The sequence below is a fragment of the Nerophis ophidion genome, linkage group LG06 (assembly GCF_033978795.1).
Source record: "Nerophis ophidion isolate RoL-2023_Sa linkage group LG06, RoL_Noph_v1.0, whole genome shotgun sequence".
Classification (NCBI taxonomy): domain Eukaryota; kingdom Metazoa; phylum Chordata; class Actinopteri; order Syngnathiformes; family Syngnathidae; genus Nerophis; species Nerophis ophidion.
Genome location: NC_084616.1, coordinates 73,636,998 through 73,655,901, shown reverse-complemented (window position 1 = coordinate 73,655,901; position 18,904 = coordinate 73,636,998). Strand labels below are relative to the sequence as shown.

The 18,904-nt window shown below is 42.4% G+C and overlaps 1 protein-coding gene across 2 annotated transcripts in view; it reads left to right on the top strand.

Annotated features, from left to right (window-relative positions):
• nphp4 (nephronophthisis 4) overlaps nt 1–18,904 on the top strand; it is a 520,514-nt gene that overhangs the window by 139,491 nt on the left and 362,119 nt on the right. For both annotated transcript variants that reach the window (XM_061904800.1, XM_061904799.1), the window contains exon 7: nt 14,465–14,649. In XM_061904800.1, the coding sequence (XP_061760784.1) occupies nt 14,465–14,649 (185 nt within the window). The remainder of the gene's footprint in view (nt 1–14,464; nt 14,650–18,904) is intronic.

Below are 18,904 nucleotides of genomic sequence, written 5' to 3'. Positions count from 1 at the left end.
GGACTAACGTTTATTGATAATAGGCCCTCTTTCTGGGGCATACCTGGCTTGCTGATGAGAGACGGCCTTCACCCTAACCAGGAAGGCGCTATCATCCTGCCTGGAAACATAGATTTCTGTTTGAGTCACAATTGACTAACTGCACTAGAGCAAGCCCGTTCACAGGCAATTACCGAGCCTGCTAGTCCGGGGGAGGAGTCAGTTTAGTTAGAACTAGCCAGCGCCAGGCTGGATAATCCCTGCACATATAGCAATTCTCTTAGAATTATACACAACTCATATAATGTTAGTTTTGTTGTGACTGTGTCAGAGTTGGACATGCGTTCTACTGAGGTGGCTAATTATGATGCCTTCAGTTTATCGCAGCACCAAGCAAACAATATGAAAATTTGATCCAATGTCACTTTGATAGTTCAAATAAACTATCACTAATGCACTTGTTTACTCAAAGCACAATGTACATTTGCACTTTTCTGACTCCCTTTTTGCCGTCATGCCAGCCCCCCCAAAAACCCCAAATTGGATCCAAAGATACTTCGAGGCCTGATAAGACGACAAACTTGTGTAAAAGTTACAGGCAGAACCACATGGCACCTGTACGCCCATCACTCGGAAAAGCTCTGCTTCTTTTGACACCAGAAATGAGAGTACAATTTAACGTAGGGGGGGGGCGCCTTTTCATTGTTCCCTTTAAGCTTCTTAGCAGTAAAATATTCATATTTCAGGCGAGGGAGGAAGAATTCTGTGAGCGAGAAGAAAGAACCTGGTGAGCCAGAGAGGAACTGATGAAGTGAGGGGAAAAAAAGAGCGGGGAAATAAATGCCAGCGACTAAAAAGCCACGGGATGGGGGAGTTAGAAGCAGAGACTGCGAGAGAACACAAAGTTTTAATTGATGTTTTCTTATAAACTACTTTGAATGTGGCTTTTATTCTGAACACTCCCATGGCCGACTTGTCATATGCAAGAAAATAGCTGTTCCTCTGTCATCTTTCTTATCGCTGACTGAAAAGATGCAATCCTAATTATAAACCAGATGTCATTGAAAGCACATTTGCATATTTTCTTGGCATGTACAATATGCCAACCTTCTTCTGAGCAGCATTTTTTTGTGATTCATGTCAATGTATTGACGGATACATATTTAAAATGGTTTTAGACCAGTGATTCCCAAACGGTACGCAGGCTCAATCTAGTGGTATGCCAAATACCATCCATCCATCCTTTTCCCCTTATGTGAGGTTGGGTCGCGGGGGCAGCAGCCTAAGCAGGGAAGCCCAGACTTTCCTCTCCCCGGCCACTTCGTCCAGCTCTTCCCGGTGGATCTCAAGGCTTTCCCGGGAGACATAGTCTTCCCCGTGGCCTCTTACCGTTGGACGTGCCCTAAACACCTCCCTAGGGAGGCATTCGGGTGGCATCTTGACCAGATGCCCGAACCACCTCATCTAACTCCTCTCGGAGCGGCTTTACTTTGAGCTCCCCCCGGATGACAGAGCTCCTCACCCTATCTCTAAGGAGAGACCCGACACCCCGGCGGAGGAAACTCATTTTACCCGTGATCTTGTCCTTTCGGTCATAACCCAAAGCTCATGACCATAGGTGAGGATGGGAACGTAGATCGACCGGTAAATTGAGAGCTTTGCCTTCCGGCTCAGCTCCTTCTTCATCACAACGGATCAATACCGCGTCCGCATTACTGAAGACGCCGCAACGATCCGCCTGTCGATCTCACGATCCACTCTTCCCTCACATCGTGAACAAGACTCCGAGGTACTTGAACTCCTCCACTTGGGGCAGGGTCTCCTCCCAACCCGGAGATGGCACTCCACCCTTTTCCGTGGACTCGGACTTGGAGGTGCTGATTCTCATCCCGGTCGCTTCACACTCGGCTGCGAACCAGTCCAGTGAGAGCTGAAGATCCTGGCCAGATGAAGCCATCAGGACCACATCATCTGCAAAAAGCAGGGACCTAATCCTGCAGCCCATAAACCGGATCCCCTCAACACCTTGACTGCACCTAGAAATTCTGTCCATAAAAGTTATGGCGGAGTCCAACCTTCACTGGAAACATGTCCGACTTACTGCCGGTATGCCAAATATACACTTTATTAAGTTAAAGTTGAAGTTATTTAAAAATGTTACCGGTGCCAGAATATCCCTTAAAAAAGCTTTAAAGTGCTTGATTTTCGCTATTTGCGATGCGACTATCCATTTCCCTGTGACGTCATACCACACAGATACCACAGCAAGATATAGCGACATTAGCTCGGATTCAGACTCGGATTTCAGCGGTTTAAGCGATTCAACAGATTACGCATGTATTGAAACGGATGGTCGGAGTATGAAAGTATTGAAGAAGAAACTGAAGCTATTGAGCAAATAGCTATTGACGCTATTCATAGCCATAGCATGGCCGAATAGCTGCGTTAGCATCGCCGGTAAAATGTGCGGACCAAACGATCAGGACTTTCGCATCTTGTGACACTGGAGCAACTTAAATCCGTCGATTGGTAAGTGTTTGTTTCGCATTAAATGTGGGTGGAAGGAAACGTAATATAGTTGCAAATGCATCTGCAGGTTATCCATACATCTCTGTGCCATGTCTGCTTTAGCACCGCCGGTAAATAGCATGTTAGCATCGCTTAGCGTAGCATGTTAGCATCGATTGGCTGGCAGTCACGCCGCAACCAAATATGTCTGATTAGCACATAAGTCAGGGGCGCTCACACTTTTTCTGCAGGCGAGCTACTAAAAAAAAAAGTCCTCCTTTCTGTCCAATACCACATGAAAGTGGTTGGATTTGGCATCTCATTTGTCCAACTTGCATACTCGTTTTTAAACACTTTGTTATGAGAGTAGCATATGTGTGTGGCCCTTTAATGTCTGGCGGCAGGTGAGTGACGTCAGTGACTGTGCGGGTGGGCAAGCAAGTGAGAAAGCGGTCGCTGAGGGCGGGGGAGAAATACATTGGCATCAAACTCCGTAGCTTGCTAGCTTGTGCACGCTAGCTTTCTGAGACTCTTATTTTGTTAGCACAGGAAGATTTAAACAGGTCTTTTATGGTGAAGACAGGAACTGTGCAGTCGGTCTTTAGAGTTTTGACAGTAGGTACGGAGTCTTTAGAAATAAAATATGTTTCTCTGCGTCCGCCCTGTTAGTGATTTTTTTCTTAATTATGAGCTCGCAGCAGCCAGCGTCATCTCACAAGATCCTCGGGTGCCGAGAATGTCAAACAACTGACGAAAGTGAAGTCTTGGTATGATTGATGATTGCTCATTTTTATGTCTATTTTTTAATGCCTGGCTTGAGATCGACTGACACACCCTCCGAGATCGACCAGTCGATCGCGATCGACGTAATGGGCACCCCTGACATAAGTCAACAACAACAACAAAACTCACCTTTGTGATTTTGTTGACTTTATCGTTGCAAATGCATCTGCAGGTTATCCATACATCTCTGTGCCATGTCTGTCATCGCCGGTCAAATGTGGAGACACTGCGGCACATTCAATGGGGGTCTGGCGGTAGATTTCTTGCCAGTGGTGCAACTTGAATCCCTCCGTTAGTGTTGTTACACCCTCCGACAACACACCGTCGAGGCATGATGTCTCCAAGGTTCCAAAAAATAGTCAAAAAAACGGAAAATAACAGAGCTGAGACCCGGTGTTTGTAATGTGTTGAAAATGAAAATGGCGGCTGTATTACCTCGGCGACGTCACGTTCTGACGTCATCACCACATGAGCGATAAACAGAAAGGCGTTTCATTCGCCAAAATTCACCCATTTAGAGTTCGGAAATCGGTTAAAAAAATACATGGTCTTTTTCCTGCACCATCAAGGTATATATTGACGCTTACATAGGTCTGGTGATAATGTTCCCCTTTAAAAATCTCACGTACCCCTTGGCATACTTTCAAGTACCCTCATTTGAGAACCACTGGTCTAGGGAACACCTATTAAACATAATAAACTTCTATCTGTGATTATTTTGATTATTGACAATGGGATTAATTGCAATGAAATATTTTAATCATTTGACAGCCCCACCCAAAATATAGAATAGAAAATAAAGCTTTATACATGTTGAACATGAAGCATGAAGAAAATACAGGTAGCTTTCCTGTTAAGGGGCATTTGAAATAGAAAAACCCATCCATCCATTTACTACCACTTATTCCCTTTCGGGGTCGCGGAGGGCGCTGGCGCCTATCTCAGCTACAATCGGGCGGAAGGCGGGGTACACCCTGGACAAGTCGCCACCTCATCGCAGGACCAACACAGATAGACAACATTCACACTCACATTCACACACTAGGGCCAATTTAGTGTTGCCAATCAACCTATCCCCAGGTGCATGTCTTTGGAGGTGGGAGGAAGCCGGAGTACCCGGAGGGAACCCACGCATTCACGGGGAGAACATGCAAACTACACACAGAAAGGTCCTCAGCCTGGAATTGAACCCAGGACTGCAGGACCTTCGTATTGTGAGGCAGACGCACTAACCCCTCTACCACCGTGAAGCCCATAGAAAAACATAACAATATAAAATATGATTCTTACTTTGCGGAAATTAATTAATCGTGGTCAAGTCTGGAACCAATTAGCCGTGATAAAAGAAGGGTAACTGTATATTTATATTTTATATAGAAAAACATAACAATATAAAATATAAATATACAGTTACCCTTCTTTTATCACGGCTAATTGGTTCCAGACTTGACCACGATTAATTAATTTCCGCAAAGTAAGAATCACCAATTATAAACCAAATATATTTATAGCTAGGGCATTAAAAATCTGTTTCGGACCTTTTAAATACAATTTGTAACATCATGGTGTCCGTGTGGACTTGCAATAAGACCAGTTAGTCCACTTCACTTTTTAATACAATATTGCTGCCTAAGGCTGAAGAAACCAGTGGGCACCATACTGGATGGCACACTCTGGGTTTGTCTTCTCTAGTTGCCAAAACTACTGTAATATTGAATTAAAAATTAAAAATAAAACAATGGTATGCTTGAATATGCATAACTTACGCTAAATACACTTTATAATATCTTTAAAATGTGTGTATACATCCATCCATCCATCCATCCATCCATTTTCTACAGCATATTCCCTTCAGGGTTGTAGTGAGCGCTGGAGCCTATCTCATATATGTATATGTATGTATATATGTATGTATATACACATATATATATACACACATATATATATATATATATATATATACATGTATATATATATGTATATATATGTATATATATATATATATATGTATATGTATATATATATATATGTATGTGTATATATATATATATATATAATACACAGTTGCGATCAAAAGTTGACATACACTTGTAAAGAACATAATGTCATGGCTGTCTTGAGTTTCCAATACTTTCTATAACTCTTATTTTTTTGTGATAGAGTGATTGGAGCACATACTTGTTGGTCACAAAAAACATTCACGAAGTTTGTTTCTTTTATGAATTTATTAAGGGGTTACTGAAAATGTAACCACAACTGGGTCAAAAGTATACATACAGCAGTGTTAATATTTGCTTACATGTTCCCTGGCAAGTTTCACTGCGATAAGGCGCTTTTGGTAGCCATCCATAAGCTTCTGGTTGAATTTTTCTTGGCAAAATTGGTGCAATACAGCTAAATTTGTAAGTTTTCTGACATGGACTTGTTTCTTTAGCATTGTCCACACGTTTAAGTTAGGACTTTGGAAAGGCCATTCTAAAACCTTAATTCTCGCCGGATTTAGCCATTCCTTTACCACATTTGACATGTGTTTGGGGTTATGGTCGTGTTGGAACACCCAACTGTGCTAAAGACCCAACCTTTGGGCTGGGTTAGGTTGTGCTGAAGAATTTGTAGGTAATCCGACTTTTTTATTGTCCCATTTAAAGCACCAGTTTCATTGGCAGCAAAACACGCCCAGAGCATAATACCACCACCACCGTGCTTGACGGTAGGAATGGTGTTCCTGAGATTACAGGCCTCACTTTTCCTGCTCCAAACATATATGTAGACGTCTTAATTAGATAATCCAGAGAATATTGCTCGATACTGTGGTAGAGCGCAATATATGTATGTGTGGGGGAAAAAAATCACAAGACTACTTCATCTCTACAGAACTGTTTCATGAGGGGTTCCCTCAATCATCAGGAGATTTCCAACTCAGCAAACACATTTGGAACCTCAAAGACAATAATGTTGAATATTCAACAACATTGCAAATTCTTGCATCCAGCACACCTTACAACAGTGGTAATAAAAGATGCAACCTATGCTTAAAAGAGAAACTGTTTATTACATATCATCCAGACCTGTCATCCCTCAACAAGCACAGTGAAATCATTCCAACATGCCGCCACAGAGGGAAAAACCTCCTAGGTAACACATGAGCCAATCACCACACCCTACGCCTGCCTGTTCCCACCCACTCTGTGCCCTATATAAACCATTGTATGTGAATGCTTCCATTAAAATCTCCTGATGATTGAGGGAACCCCTCATGAAACAGTTCTGTAGAGATGAAGTAGTCTTGTGATTTTTCCCACACCTACATATTGCGCTCTACCACGGTATCGAGCACTATTCTCTGGATAATCCAATCAAGACGTATATACATTTATACATTTTCACTAGATTTTACAAACATTTTCTTAACCATACTTTTAAAGACTACCTTTATCTCACACAGAGGGATGGAGCTTAGCTATTAAACATACAAATATGAGTTTTCTCCTGCATATTTATTTCTGCACTTTTGGCTATTATCTCTTCACATCCTCCTCTTACGTGGTCTGGGTCTGCTTGTTTGGTGCACAACGAGGTTTGGATGACACTTCAACAAACGTCTTAGTGAAGCAGTTTCTTTTAATTCAGGGGTGCCCACACTTTTTCTGCAGGCGAGCTACTTTTCAATTGACCAACTCGAGGGGATCTACCTCATTTATATATATCATTTATATTTATTTATTTATGAAAGAGACATTTTTGTAAACAAGTTAAATGTGTTTAATGATAATACAAGCATGTGTAACACATATAGATGTCTTTCTTTCACAAAGACAAGAATATAAGTTGGTGTATTACCTGATTCTGATGACTTGCATTGATTGGAATCAGACAGTAATGATGATAACGCCCACATTTTGAAATGGAGGAGAAAAAAAGTTGTCCTTTCTGTACAATACCACATGAAAGTGGTTGGTTTTTGGCATCTAATTCATCCAGCTTCCATACACTTTACAAGAAAAACATTGGCGGCAAATTCCGTAGCTTGCTTGATTGACATTCACGGCACCCGAGGGTCTTGTGAGATGACGCTGGCTGCTGCCAGTTTATTATTATGAAAAAATGACAGAGAGGAAGGCGAGAAACACTTTTTATTTCAACAGACTTTCGCGCCGTCCCTTCCGTCAAAACTCTAAAGGCCGACTGCACATTTCCTATCTTCACAATAAAAGCCCTGCTTCATGCTGCCCGCGCTAACAAAATAAGAGTCTCGGAAAGCTGGCGTGCACAAGTGATGTGCACGCCAGCTTTCTGAGGGATCGCTTGTGCACGCCAGTTTTCCGACACTCTGTATTTAGTTAGCGCAGGCAGCATGAAGCAGGGCTTTTATTGTGAAGATAGGACATGTGCAGTCGGCCTTCAGAGTTTTGATGGAATGTACGGCGCGAGAGTCTGTTGAAATAAAAAGTGTTTCTCGCCTTCCTCTCGGTCATATTTTCATAATAATGATCTTGCAGCAGCCAGCGTCATCTCACAAGACCCTCCGGTACCGTGAATGTCATTTAAGTGACGTCTTGGTGAAGATTGATGATCACTCATTTTTAGGTCTTTTTTTTTTAAAAGCCTGGCTTGAGATCGACTGACACACCCCCCGCGGTCGACTGGTAGCTCGCGATCGACGTAATGGGCACCCCTGTTTTAATTGAACCAAGAATGCAAAGTGTGAACACACCTTATAAACTGAAGTCCAGAAAGAATAGCTACGTGGAATGACTTAAGTATATAATTAAGATCCTGGTGTATCTTGGCTGTGCATTTCCAAGCATTTAACTTAAATTTTTCATTAAAGACAGGTTTGATCAATGAGAGCCATACGGGTGGCATTATCTGTCAGTGCCATTATAATCCATCCCAAGCAAAACAACAAGAAAAGAGAAGTGTAGATGAGATCAATGCCGTTTTATTTCTGCTCAAAGCAAGCACCGCTGCAAACACGAAAGATAGAAAGCAGCTGCTGTGACTTATTGATTGTGTTCCAGACACAAGGGACAACGGGTGGCACTGTGGTTTCTTAGTCCTACTTAATTGGACTCGTGTACCCACTTTCGAAGTTTCATGGCCAAAGTTGGCCAAACTGACTCAAGGTGATTGGTTCATACTTTTCTTTATAATAAAGTGTTGGCTGGTGGAAAAAAAAGTGGCCAGAAGCAATCATAAGAGTAATGGAAAAAAAACCCAACAACAACAAAAAGGAAATACACAGGTAATAAAACTCTTATGCTTTTTAATATACATTATTACTATACAATATAAACAAGTATTATCATTATTGCCATTCCATTTAAATAAAAGGATGGAAAGTAATTAATAGTAAAAGAAATAACTCTGATCATGCTGAGGGACTGAATAGCTCGGTTGGTAGAGTGGCCGTGCCAGCAACTTGAGGGTTCCAGGTTCAATCCCCGTTCGATGCCGTTGTGTCCTTGGGCAAGAGACTTTACCCACCTGCTCCCAGTGCCACCCACACTGGTTTAAAATGTAACTTAGATATTGGGTTCCACTAACAGCGCTTTGGAGTAGGTGCAAAACATTAATTAGATAGTGTTGTACCTCTATGCGATCCAGCTGGAAAGACAATCATGTAACACCCCTCCCAATGCCAAATGAAAGCTGCCGTGGTTTCGACAGACCAGACGTACCGTAGAGCCGTGGTTCTCAACCCTGTGGACATTTTTTTAATTCAAGTACCCCCTAATCAGAGCAAAGCCTTTTTGGTGAAAAAAAGAGATAAAGAAGTCAAATACAGCACTATGTCATCAGTTTCTGATTTATTAAATTGTGTTACAGTGCAAAATATTGCTCATTTGTAGTTGCGACTTGTCCAGGGTGTACCCCGCCTTCCGCCCGATTGTAGCTAAGATAGGCGCCAGCGCCCCCCGCCACCCCAAAAGAGAATAAGCGGTAGAAAATGGATGGATGGATGTAGTGGTCTTTCTTAAACTATTTGGAAAAAATAACTAAAAATAAATAAAAACTTGAAAAATAAACTGATTTAATTCTACTCATAGAAGTAATCATCAACTTAATATTTGGGGATTGTAAGAGAGATCCATCTGGATTCATGAACTTAATTCTAAAAATTTCTTTTACAAAAAAAGAAATCTTCAACATCAATATTCATGGAACATGTCCACAAAAAAAATTACACTGAATATTGCATTGTTGCATTTCTATTCACAGTTTATGAACTTACATTCATATTTTGTTGAAGTATTATTCAATTAATATATTTATAAAGGATTTTTGAATTGTTGCTATTTTTAGAATATTTTTTAAAAATCTCACGTACCCCCTTGGCATACCTTCAAGTACCCCCAGGTATACGAGTACCCCCATTTGAGAACCACTGCCGTAGAGCGACGAGCTGGTGATTCAACGCCTCCTCGTACAGCAAAATTGAAAAGACAACGGACAAAACACATGGCTGTAGCCCCGTAGATATGGATTCCTGGGCATTCATTATGATGCCTTGACGTATCAAATCTGATTGCGTGGATCTCTGCGGCTGGCTCATGAATTGGGAGCAGTGGTGTGGTTTCACTAAGCCAGGGGTGCCCATTACGTCGATCGCGAGCTACCAGTCGACCGCGGGGGGTGTGTCAGTCGATCTCCAGCCAGGCTTTTAGAAAAAATAGACCTAAAAATGAGTGATCATCAATCTTCACCAAGACGTCACTTAAATGACATTCACGGTACCGGAGGGTCTTGTGAGATGACGCTGGCTGCTGCAAGATCATTATTATGAAAATATGACCGAGAGGAAGGCGAGAAACGCTTTTTATTTCAACAGACTCTCGCGCCGTACCTTCCATCAAAACTCTAAAGGCCGACTGCACATTTCCTATCTTCACAATAAAAGCCCTGCTTCATGCTGCCTGGGCTAACTAAATACAGAGTCTCGGAAAACTGGCGTGCACAAGCGATCCCTCGGAAAGCTGGTGTGCACATCACTTGTGCACGCCAGCTTTCCGAGACTCTGTATTTAGTTAGCGCAGGCAGCATGAAGCAGGGCTTTTATTGTGAAGATAGGAAATGTGCAGTCGGCCTTTAGAGTTTTGACGGAAGGGACGGCGCGAAAGTCTGTTGAAATAAAAAGTGTTTCTCGCCTTCCTCGCTGTTATTTTTTCATAATAATGAACTGGCAGCAGCCAGCGTCATCTCACAAGACCCTCGGGTGCCGTGAATGTCAATCAAGCAAGCTACGGAATTTGCCGCCAATGTTTTTCTTGTAAAGTGTATGGAAGCTGGATGAATTAGATGCCAAAAACCAACCACTTTCATGTGGTATTGTACAGAAAGGACAACTTTTTTTCTCCTCCATTTGAAAATGTGGGCGTTATCATCATTACTGTCTGATTCCAATCAATGCAAGTCATCAGAATCAGGTAATACACCAACTTATATTCTTGTCTTCGTGAAAGAAAGACATCTATATGTGTTACACATGCTTGTATTATCATTAAACACATTTAACTTGTTTACAAAAATGTCTCTTTCATAAATAAATAAATATAAATGATATATATAAATGAGGTAGATCCCCTCGAGTTGGTCAATTGAAAAGTAGCTCGCCTGCAGAAAAAGTGTGGGCACCCCTGCTCTAAGCAATCAGTTGACAGGAGAACCTCATCATCCGTTCCCCATCAAATAACAGAAACAAATCATGCGGTGTCGAGCACATTGTTAGGATAAGAACGAGCGACGATAACAAGACGAGGGTAGTTGGTGTAAACAGGGAGGAATGACGGGAGAAAGGTGGAGGCTGTCTGTAAAAAAAAAATCCTGAAAAGAAGTGTTGTTCTATGTAGGTTGTACAGTAATAAGGCAGAATAGCCCCCTGCTGTCACTGGGGGGTGCAGGGGTGTGCAGAGAGCCCAAATGAAATGGTAATTTAATTGAGAAGTTGTGGGTGGATACGGAGAAGCGAGTGAGAGGGACAGGAAGCGCTAATGACAAGAAGAGAAGACAAGGAGTGTGGGAGTAGAAGATGTGTCGGGAGGGGAAAAAAAAACGATTGAAGCGGAGAGGAGTAGAAGGTGAGGGGAGCTCGGCAAGGCTCGGCACGCCGGGGTGAAAGGTCACAGTCAATCATTTAGGATTTGTTTTGGAAGGAAGGTGAAGGTCTGGGTGTCTGGCTGAAGCCAGTCAGGCTTTACTTTCATGCAGCTTCCAACCATGCTTCCAAAAGATGTGCACTGCAAAACCTGCTCATTGAAGCTGACTTTGTTTTGATTAAAAAACCCCCGAAAAAAACCAGAACAAATTGTTTTATTTACCCTAGTTTTGTAAGTTGGAGTGTTTTAAATGATTGTGCTCGTGAATTAATGATGCTGACCAATTTGGATGTTTAACTATTTATCCAGTTTATTTCATTTCATTTTCCAGTATGAGATGGTTGAAGTTTAAATAAGGACTTAATTTGTTTCTTTTTGTTCGGTAAATTGATGTACTTTAAATGTTTTCTATTGCAGACTAAAAAACAACGTTCATAAAGTTATTCTTTGTTGTAAGTCAGGGGTCGGGAACCTTTTTAGCTGAGGGAGCCAAAAAGCCAAATATTTTAAAATATATTTCCGTAAGAGCCATATAATTTTTTTTGTTTTAACACTAAACACAACTAAATACGTGCATTTTTAAGCATTTCTAGAGTATAATAGGTCTCTTATTCTTTGTAATAACATTGTTATTCTGAAGCTAACTTTTGAGGGGGCGTGGCCTGCGGGCCTGCAGCGACAGGTGCGTAGATGGCCCACCTGGGCCTTTTTATCTAATCACCTGTCGCTCTGTTATAAGCAGCAGCCAGGAGGAGAGACTGGGTTGGGGCTGGAAATACTAAAATAAAACAATATTGTAACCCTGAAACAGGCTCTCATGTCGGTGCTTGGGGGTCTGAAGAACCCCCAGGAGGGCAAGCCCCACACTAACCAATAATAAATAAATAACTTCTTACCATTGACGCAACTTCTTGAACAGGTGTGGTAGAAAACGGATGGATGGATTAAAAATGCATGATAATGTTTTATATTTTGAACATTATTTTTAACACTGTGATTTCAAGTGGAATTATTCATTACTTATTGTGTTAAGCAACGTTCTCTCAGATTTATCAGAGAGCCAGATGCAGTCATCAAAGAGCCACATCTGGCTCTAGAGCCATAGGTTCCCTCCCCCTGTTGTAAGTTGATCGATAAATGCTTTAAAATGTAAAATCGGAAATTATCGGTATCTGTTTCAGAAATTTAAATTCATGACTTTTAAAAACGCCGCTGTACGGCGTGGTCGCATCTCCCAGTCAGCAGCCCCTCCCCTCCCCCCTCTCCCCTCACACACAACACAAGAGTTGCAGCACGACTGCAGCATGACAGGTTTACTGGCGACGCCTGATGACCTCATCAAACCGCCCCAAACGGAGCATAGCAACAACAAGAGTGTGTTGTTGCCGGTGCTGTAGCCGTGGCTAACAAGCGAGCTCGTTCGGTGACTGACTAACGAAATGGTTTGGGATTATTTTAAAGTGTCTCTGACGGATAAAAAAAAAACTGGCAATTTGCATTGACTGCAAAAAGTTGGTTATGCGAGGAGCCCTTTGAGACACTAGTGATTTAGGGCTATATAAGTAAACATTGATTGATTGATTGATAATACGAGCAATTTGATCTCCCACCCCTTCACGATGAATTCAAGCAGAAGATGGACGAAAAGCAAACACCGAAAAAAGTAGTGCCACACAGTTTTTGCTTAAAGACTCGGCTGATAAAAAACTAAAATACGACAAAAACCATCCCAAGGCGAAAGCCCACGTTGTGGTCAAGGACAACGCACGCAGTATGTCAAAAGCAATGGTGGAGTTTGGTGTGGCTAGTCTGCCCTGCATGGCGCACACTTTGCAACTTGAGTGAACGAAGGTGCCCTGTTTCAACGCAGCATTTCAGAAGCTCTGACTGGTAGGCCACTTCAAGCACTCACCACTAGCTTGTAGCACATTTTTATTACTCATACAGATTGAGCCCAGTTTATAATTTCCTGTTATACAGTAGACCAGGCAGTTTTGCACTAAATGAGGACTATGTTTTTGTTTACTTTATTACAACCATCAGTGTACTCTGTATCACCCAGTATGCCTTTCAATCTCATACGTGTGATTGCGGAAGCCGCACACAACATGTTGCCGGACCAACAATTGGTTCGTACATGTTGTTGAAGGTGTCAAAGGCAATGGCTTCACAGCACGCTCATATTCTTGTCATCAGGATGAACGCTACTGAATAGTCGCGAGAACGTTAGCGGCTCCAACTGACTACATTATTCTATGAAGCAGTTTTAAATAGCTCTGTGAGTGGTAAAGATGGCCAATCTCTGATGTAATTCAGCGGGCGGGTACGGTCCCGATAAAATGTTGGTTCGGGTGGACGGCGGGTGGACGACGATTTTGGTGATGCGGATGATATAATTGTCTATTCGCGCATCTCTACTGTATGTACATATTGCATCATTAGGCCTCATTTGTAGCTATATTTGCATCCAGCCTTTCCCTCCACCCACATTTAATGCCAAACAAACACATACCAATCGTTGGTTAGAAGGCGAACGCTGAATTTGTCCTCGTTTAGTCCTGTGCCTACTGTCTGTCGTGATATGGTTCAATAGCTTCAGTTTCTTCTTCAATTTCATTTTCGCTACCTGCCTCCACACGCCAACCATCCGTTTCAATACATGCGGAGTCTGTTGAACCGCTTACGGCGCTGAAATCCGAGTCTGATACCGACCTAATATCGCTATACCTTTCTGTGGTATCCGCCATGTTTGTGACGTCACAGGATAATGGACGGGTGGATATAACGATGGTTAAGTCAGGCACTTTGAAGCTGTTTTCCAGGATATTGCGTGATGGGTAAAACTCTTGAGAAAAACTTAAAATTTTTTTATTGGTTTTACCCTTCAGAAATTGTGATAATTCTCCCCTTTATAAGAATAGTAAAATGTTACTTTTAAAACAGTGTTTTTCGATTAGTTATTATGGGGAATTTTCTACATGCGTATTGATTCCTACTGCATGTTTCTAATACATCTTCCTGCTACTCATCCAATTGAAGGTGCTTTTTTTTAAATATTGTATTATTAATCACTGCTTTTTGTCTTTTTGTATTGTCAGAAACAGCCAAGCCAAGACAGCTCCCTGCAAGTGGTTGTCATCCAGGAACGAAGGCTTCATGTTGGCGTCCACAATGGCTGGTGTTTCATAGACACACCTCAAGTGGTGGTGCTGGAACCTATTTCTGCAGGATCCAAGGGGCAAGCGGAGAGCACTTTCAAAAAGAATACTCAGACCAAGGACAGGTGAGCAAAACAAGACAAAAGAAACAACTGTTGCTGAGCGCTTTAATTTTGAAGGTCACTCCAGAGCAGGGGTAGGGAACCTGTGGCTCTTTTTTTGACTGCATCTGGCTCTCGGATAAATCTGAGCTGACATTGCTTAACACGATAAGTAATGAATAATTTTCACAGTGTTAAAAATAACGTTCAAAATATAAAACATTCTTGTGCATTTTTAATCCATCCATCCGTTTTTTTTGTACCGCACTTGTTCAAGAAGTTGCGTCAATGGTAAGAAGTTACTTATTTATTATTGGTTAGTGTGGGTCTTGCCCTCCTAGGGGTTCTTCAGACCCCCAAGCACCGACATGAGAGCCTGTTCAAGGGTTACAATATTGTTTTATTTTTCAATAAGTCTCTTAGTTGCTTTCCAGCAATTGTCTTTTTCACTTTCGTTCTCGCTCACACTCTGGCTCCAGCCCCAACCCCGTCTCTCCTCCTGGCTGCTGCTTATAACAGAGCGACAGGTGATTAGATAACAAGGCCCATCTACGCACCTGTCGCTGATTTCGAGGCCGGTCCTGGCAACTCCCTGCTTCGCTGCAGGCCCGCAGGCCACGCCCCCTCCACAGTTAGCTTCAGAATAACAATGTTATGACAAAGAATAAGAGACCTATTATACTCTAGAAATTGTTGGTCTTACTTAAAAATGCTCACGTTTAGTTGTGTTCAGTGTTAAAAAAAATAATTATATGGCTCTTACGGAAATACATTTTAAAATATTTGGATTCTTGGCTCTCTTAGCCAAAAAGGTTCCCGACCCCTGCTCCAGAGCATTGTCTGCCAAAAAAACTGACTACAAGCCTGCATGACATTCTTCACACATTTTTGTTCTAGAGATGTCCGATAATATTGTCTTACCGGCCGATAAATGCTTTAAAATGTTATATCGGAAATTATCGGTATCTGTTTCAAAAATTTAAATTTGTGACTTTTTAAAACGCATCATTTTAAGTGGGAGAACTTGCACAATCGGTGGCTGACTAAATACTTTTTTTGCACCACTGTATGTGACTTATTGTAAGAAGGTGCGCTTTCTGTCTGTGAGAAGGAGCGACAAGAAAGAGTGGTAATAGCCTGTAGTGTAATGTGTCGTGGAAATTTCTTAAAGACGATCCTTTAGTGACAAATAGCTTTAAAATGATTTATTGAAAGAACAAACAAAGCGAGACCAAACCAGAACGACACATCCGTTCGTTCCAGCTTGTTCTAACTCCTTTAGAATATCACATTCTCAAAAGTCCCACCCTCCATGCTCATTTACATACAGTACACCAGTAGAATGAATACCCAAAGTCCTGTGAAGAAGGAGAGGGTGTTGTTTGCCCAGAAGGGGGAGGGTCACTCAGGAAAGGGGAACAATTTAGCTCTGTTGGGGGTCAGGAAGAGGAAAAAACACATGCCCAGGTCAACCAAAGTCCTGTGAAGAAGGAGAGGGTGTCGTTTGCCCAGAAGAGGGAGGGTCACTCAGGAAAGGGGAACAGTTTAGCTCTGTTGGGGGTCAGGAAGAGGAAAAAACACATGCCCAGGCCAACTATAGTCCGCATGTTACATCAAAGACACAGGAGACAGAGCTTGATCAGATAATAGATCTCTTGCTAAGTGTCACATTCCTGAGCCCAATAAACAACTTTTGGCGACCCGTTCAAAGAACATCATCAATTAAAATGAGTACAAGTAGTTTTGCTATCACAGTTGCCAACAGCTAAAAGCAACTGCGTGAGAACGTATACTCGAATATCACATTATAGTCATTTTCTATATCGTACATAGACAAACCCGCGATATATCGAATATATCGCCCAGCCCTACTTGACACCAGTGGACTGAATACCCAAAGTCCTGTGAAGAAGGAGAGGGTGTCGTTTGCCCAGAAGGGGGGGGTGTCACTCAGGAAAGGGGAACAATTTAGCTCTGTTGGGGGTCAGGAAGAGGGAAAACACATGCCCAGGTCAACTGTAGTCCACATGTTACATCAAAGACACAATATATCGTATATATCGATACATCGCCCAGCCTTACTTGACACCAGTGCTTCACAGTATGCTCTCGCCAATGCAGTAAGCAAACTGTGAATGTCAAATACTAAGAGTTTTAGTACGTGACTCGTGCACAAAGCCACTCTGCTGCCAGAGCGTTCTAATCAAACAAGTGTCAATCATTAGATGCCCTGATTTATTTCCATTTCTCCAACAAAATATGTATGGCATAGGGGGACTTCTCATATAATTCAATGGTTGGTTCAAAGAGCAAAATCACTCATGTTTGTTTGGTTCCTTCCGCAGATTTATTACTTGGTTAACATTTTATTTGTTTGGGGTGTTTGTGTGTGGTTGTTTCCTCAGCTTGACAGTACACTGCAAAACTGAAATCTAAGTAAGATGAAATATCTCAAATAAGGGTGATATTTGCTTATTTTCTGTCTGGTAAGATAATTATTCTCACTAAGCAGATTTTATGTTAGAGTATTTTACTTGTTTTAATGGTTTTGCTCCTAAATGATCTCAGTAAGATACTACAGCTTGTTTCCGGCATTTTATGACCTATTTTGAGTAAAATATGCTTGAAACTATTTTTGTCCAAGTGTCCAAAACACACCCAGCAATGGTGCACAGGAAGGCGGGGAAGAAGAGGGTGAAAAGGCGGCCAAAATGTTCAAAAGTCCCAATTGTGTCCTAAATACCTCCCCCGGACACACAAGTCCTGGGATACAAAAAATGTCCAAAACGCACCCAACAAAGTCCCACGGGAAAGTAGGGGGGAAAAATGAGAGAAGTCGGCAAAAGTCCCCCAAAATGTTCTAAATACCTACCCAGGTTCGAGTCCTAACTGGGTTCGAGTTTGAGTTTGAGTGCACACTCGAACCCGGGTGGGACTTTTGAACATTTCCCCGACTTTTCTCACTTTCCTCCCCACCTTCCTTTGCTGGGCGCGTTTTGGACATTCTGGGCATCCCGGCCGGCGGCGGAACTTGTGGGACTCGAACCTGTGTAGGTATTTTGAACATTTTTGGGACTTTTGCTGACTTTTCCAACTTTCATCCCCTCTCCCCATGGGACTCGGCTGGGGGTATTATGAACATTTAGGGCATCCTGGGACTTGCCCGGCTGTACATAAGATTTTATGTTAGAGTGTTTTACTTGTTTTAAGTGTTTAGGTCCTAAATGATCTCAGTAAGATACTACAGCTTGTTTCCGGCATTTTATGACCTGTTTTGAGTAAAATATGCTTGAAACTATTTTTGTCCAAGTGTCCAAAACACACCCAGCAATGGTGCACAGGAAGGCGGGGAAGAAGAGGGGTAAAAGGCAGCCAAAATGTTCAAAAGTCCCAATTGTGTCCTAAATACCTCCCCGGGGTTCCAGTCCCATGAGTCCCGCTGCCGGCCACACAAGTCCTGGGATACAAAAAAATGTCCAAAACGCACCCAGCAAAGTCCCACGGGAAGTAGGGGGGAAAAAATGAGAAAAGTCTGCAAAAGTCCACCAAAATTTTCTAAATACCTACTCAGGTTCGAGTCCAAACTGGGTTCGAGTTTGAGTTTGAGTGCACACTCGAACCCAGGTGGGACTTTTGAACATTTCCCCGACTTTTCTCACTTTCCTCCCCACCTTCCTTTGCCGGGCGCGTTTTGGACATTATGGGCATCCCGGCCGGCGGCGGAACTTGTGGGACTCGAACCTGTGTAGGTATTTTGAACATTTTTGGGACTTTTGCTGACTTTTCCAACTTTCATCCCTCCTCCCCATAGGACTCGGCTGGGTGTGTTATGAACATTTAGGGCATCCCGGGACTTGCCCGGCCGTACATAAGATTTTATGTTAGAGTGTTTTACTTGTTTTAAGTGTTTAGGTCCTAAATGATCTCAATAAGATACTGCAGCTTGTTTCCGGCATTTTATGACCTATTTTGAGTAAAATATGCTTGAAACTATTTTTGTCCAAGTGTCCAAAACACACCCAGCAATGGTGCACAGGAAGGCGGGGAAGAAGAGGGGGAAAAGGCGGCCAAAATGTTCAAAAGTCCCAATTGTGTCCTAAATACCTCCCCGGGGTTCCAGTCCCATGAGTCCCGCTGCCGGCCACACAAGTCCTGGGATACAAAAAATGTCCAAAACGCACCCAGCAAAGTCCCACGGGAAAGTAGGGGGGAAAAATTAGAAAAGTCTGCAAAAGTCCACCAAAATGTTCTAAATACCTACCCAGGTTCGAGTCCTAAC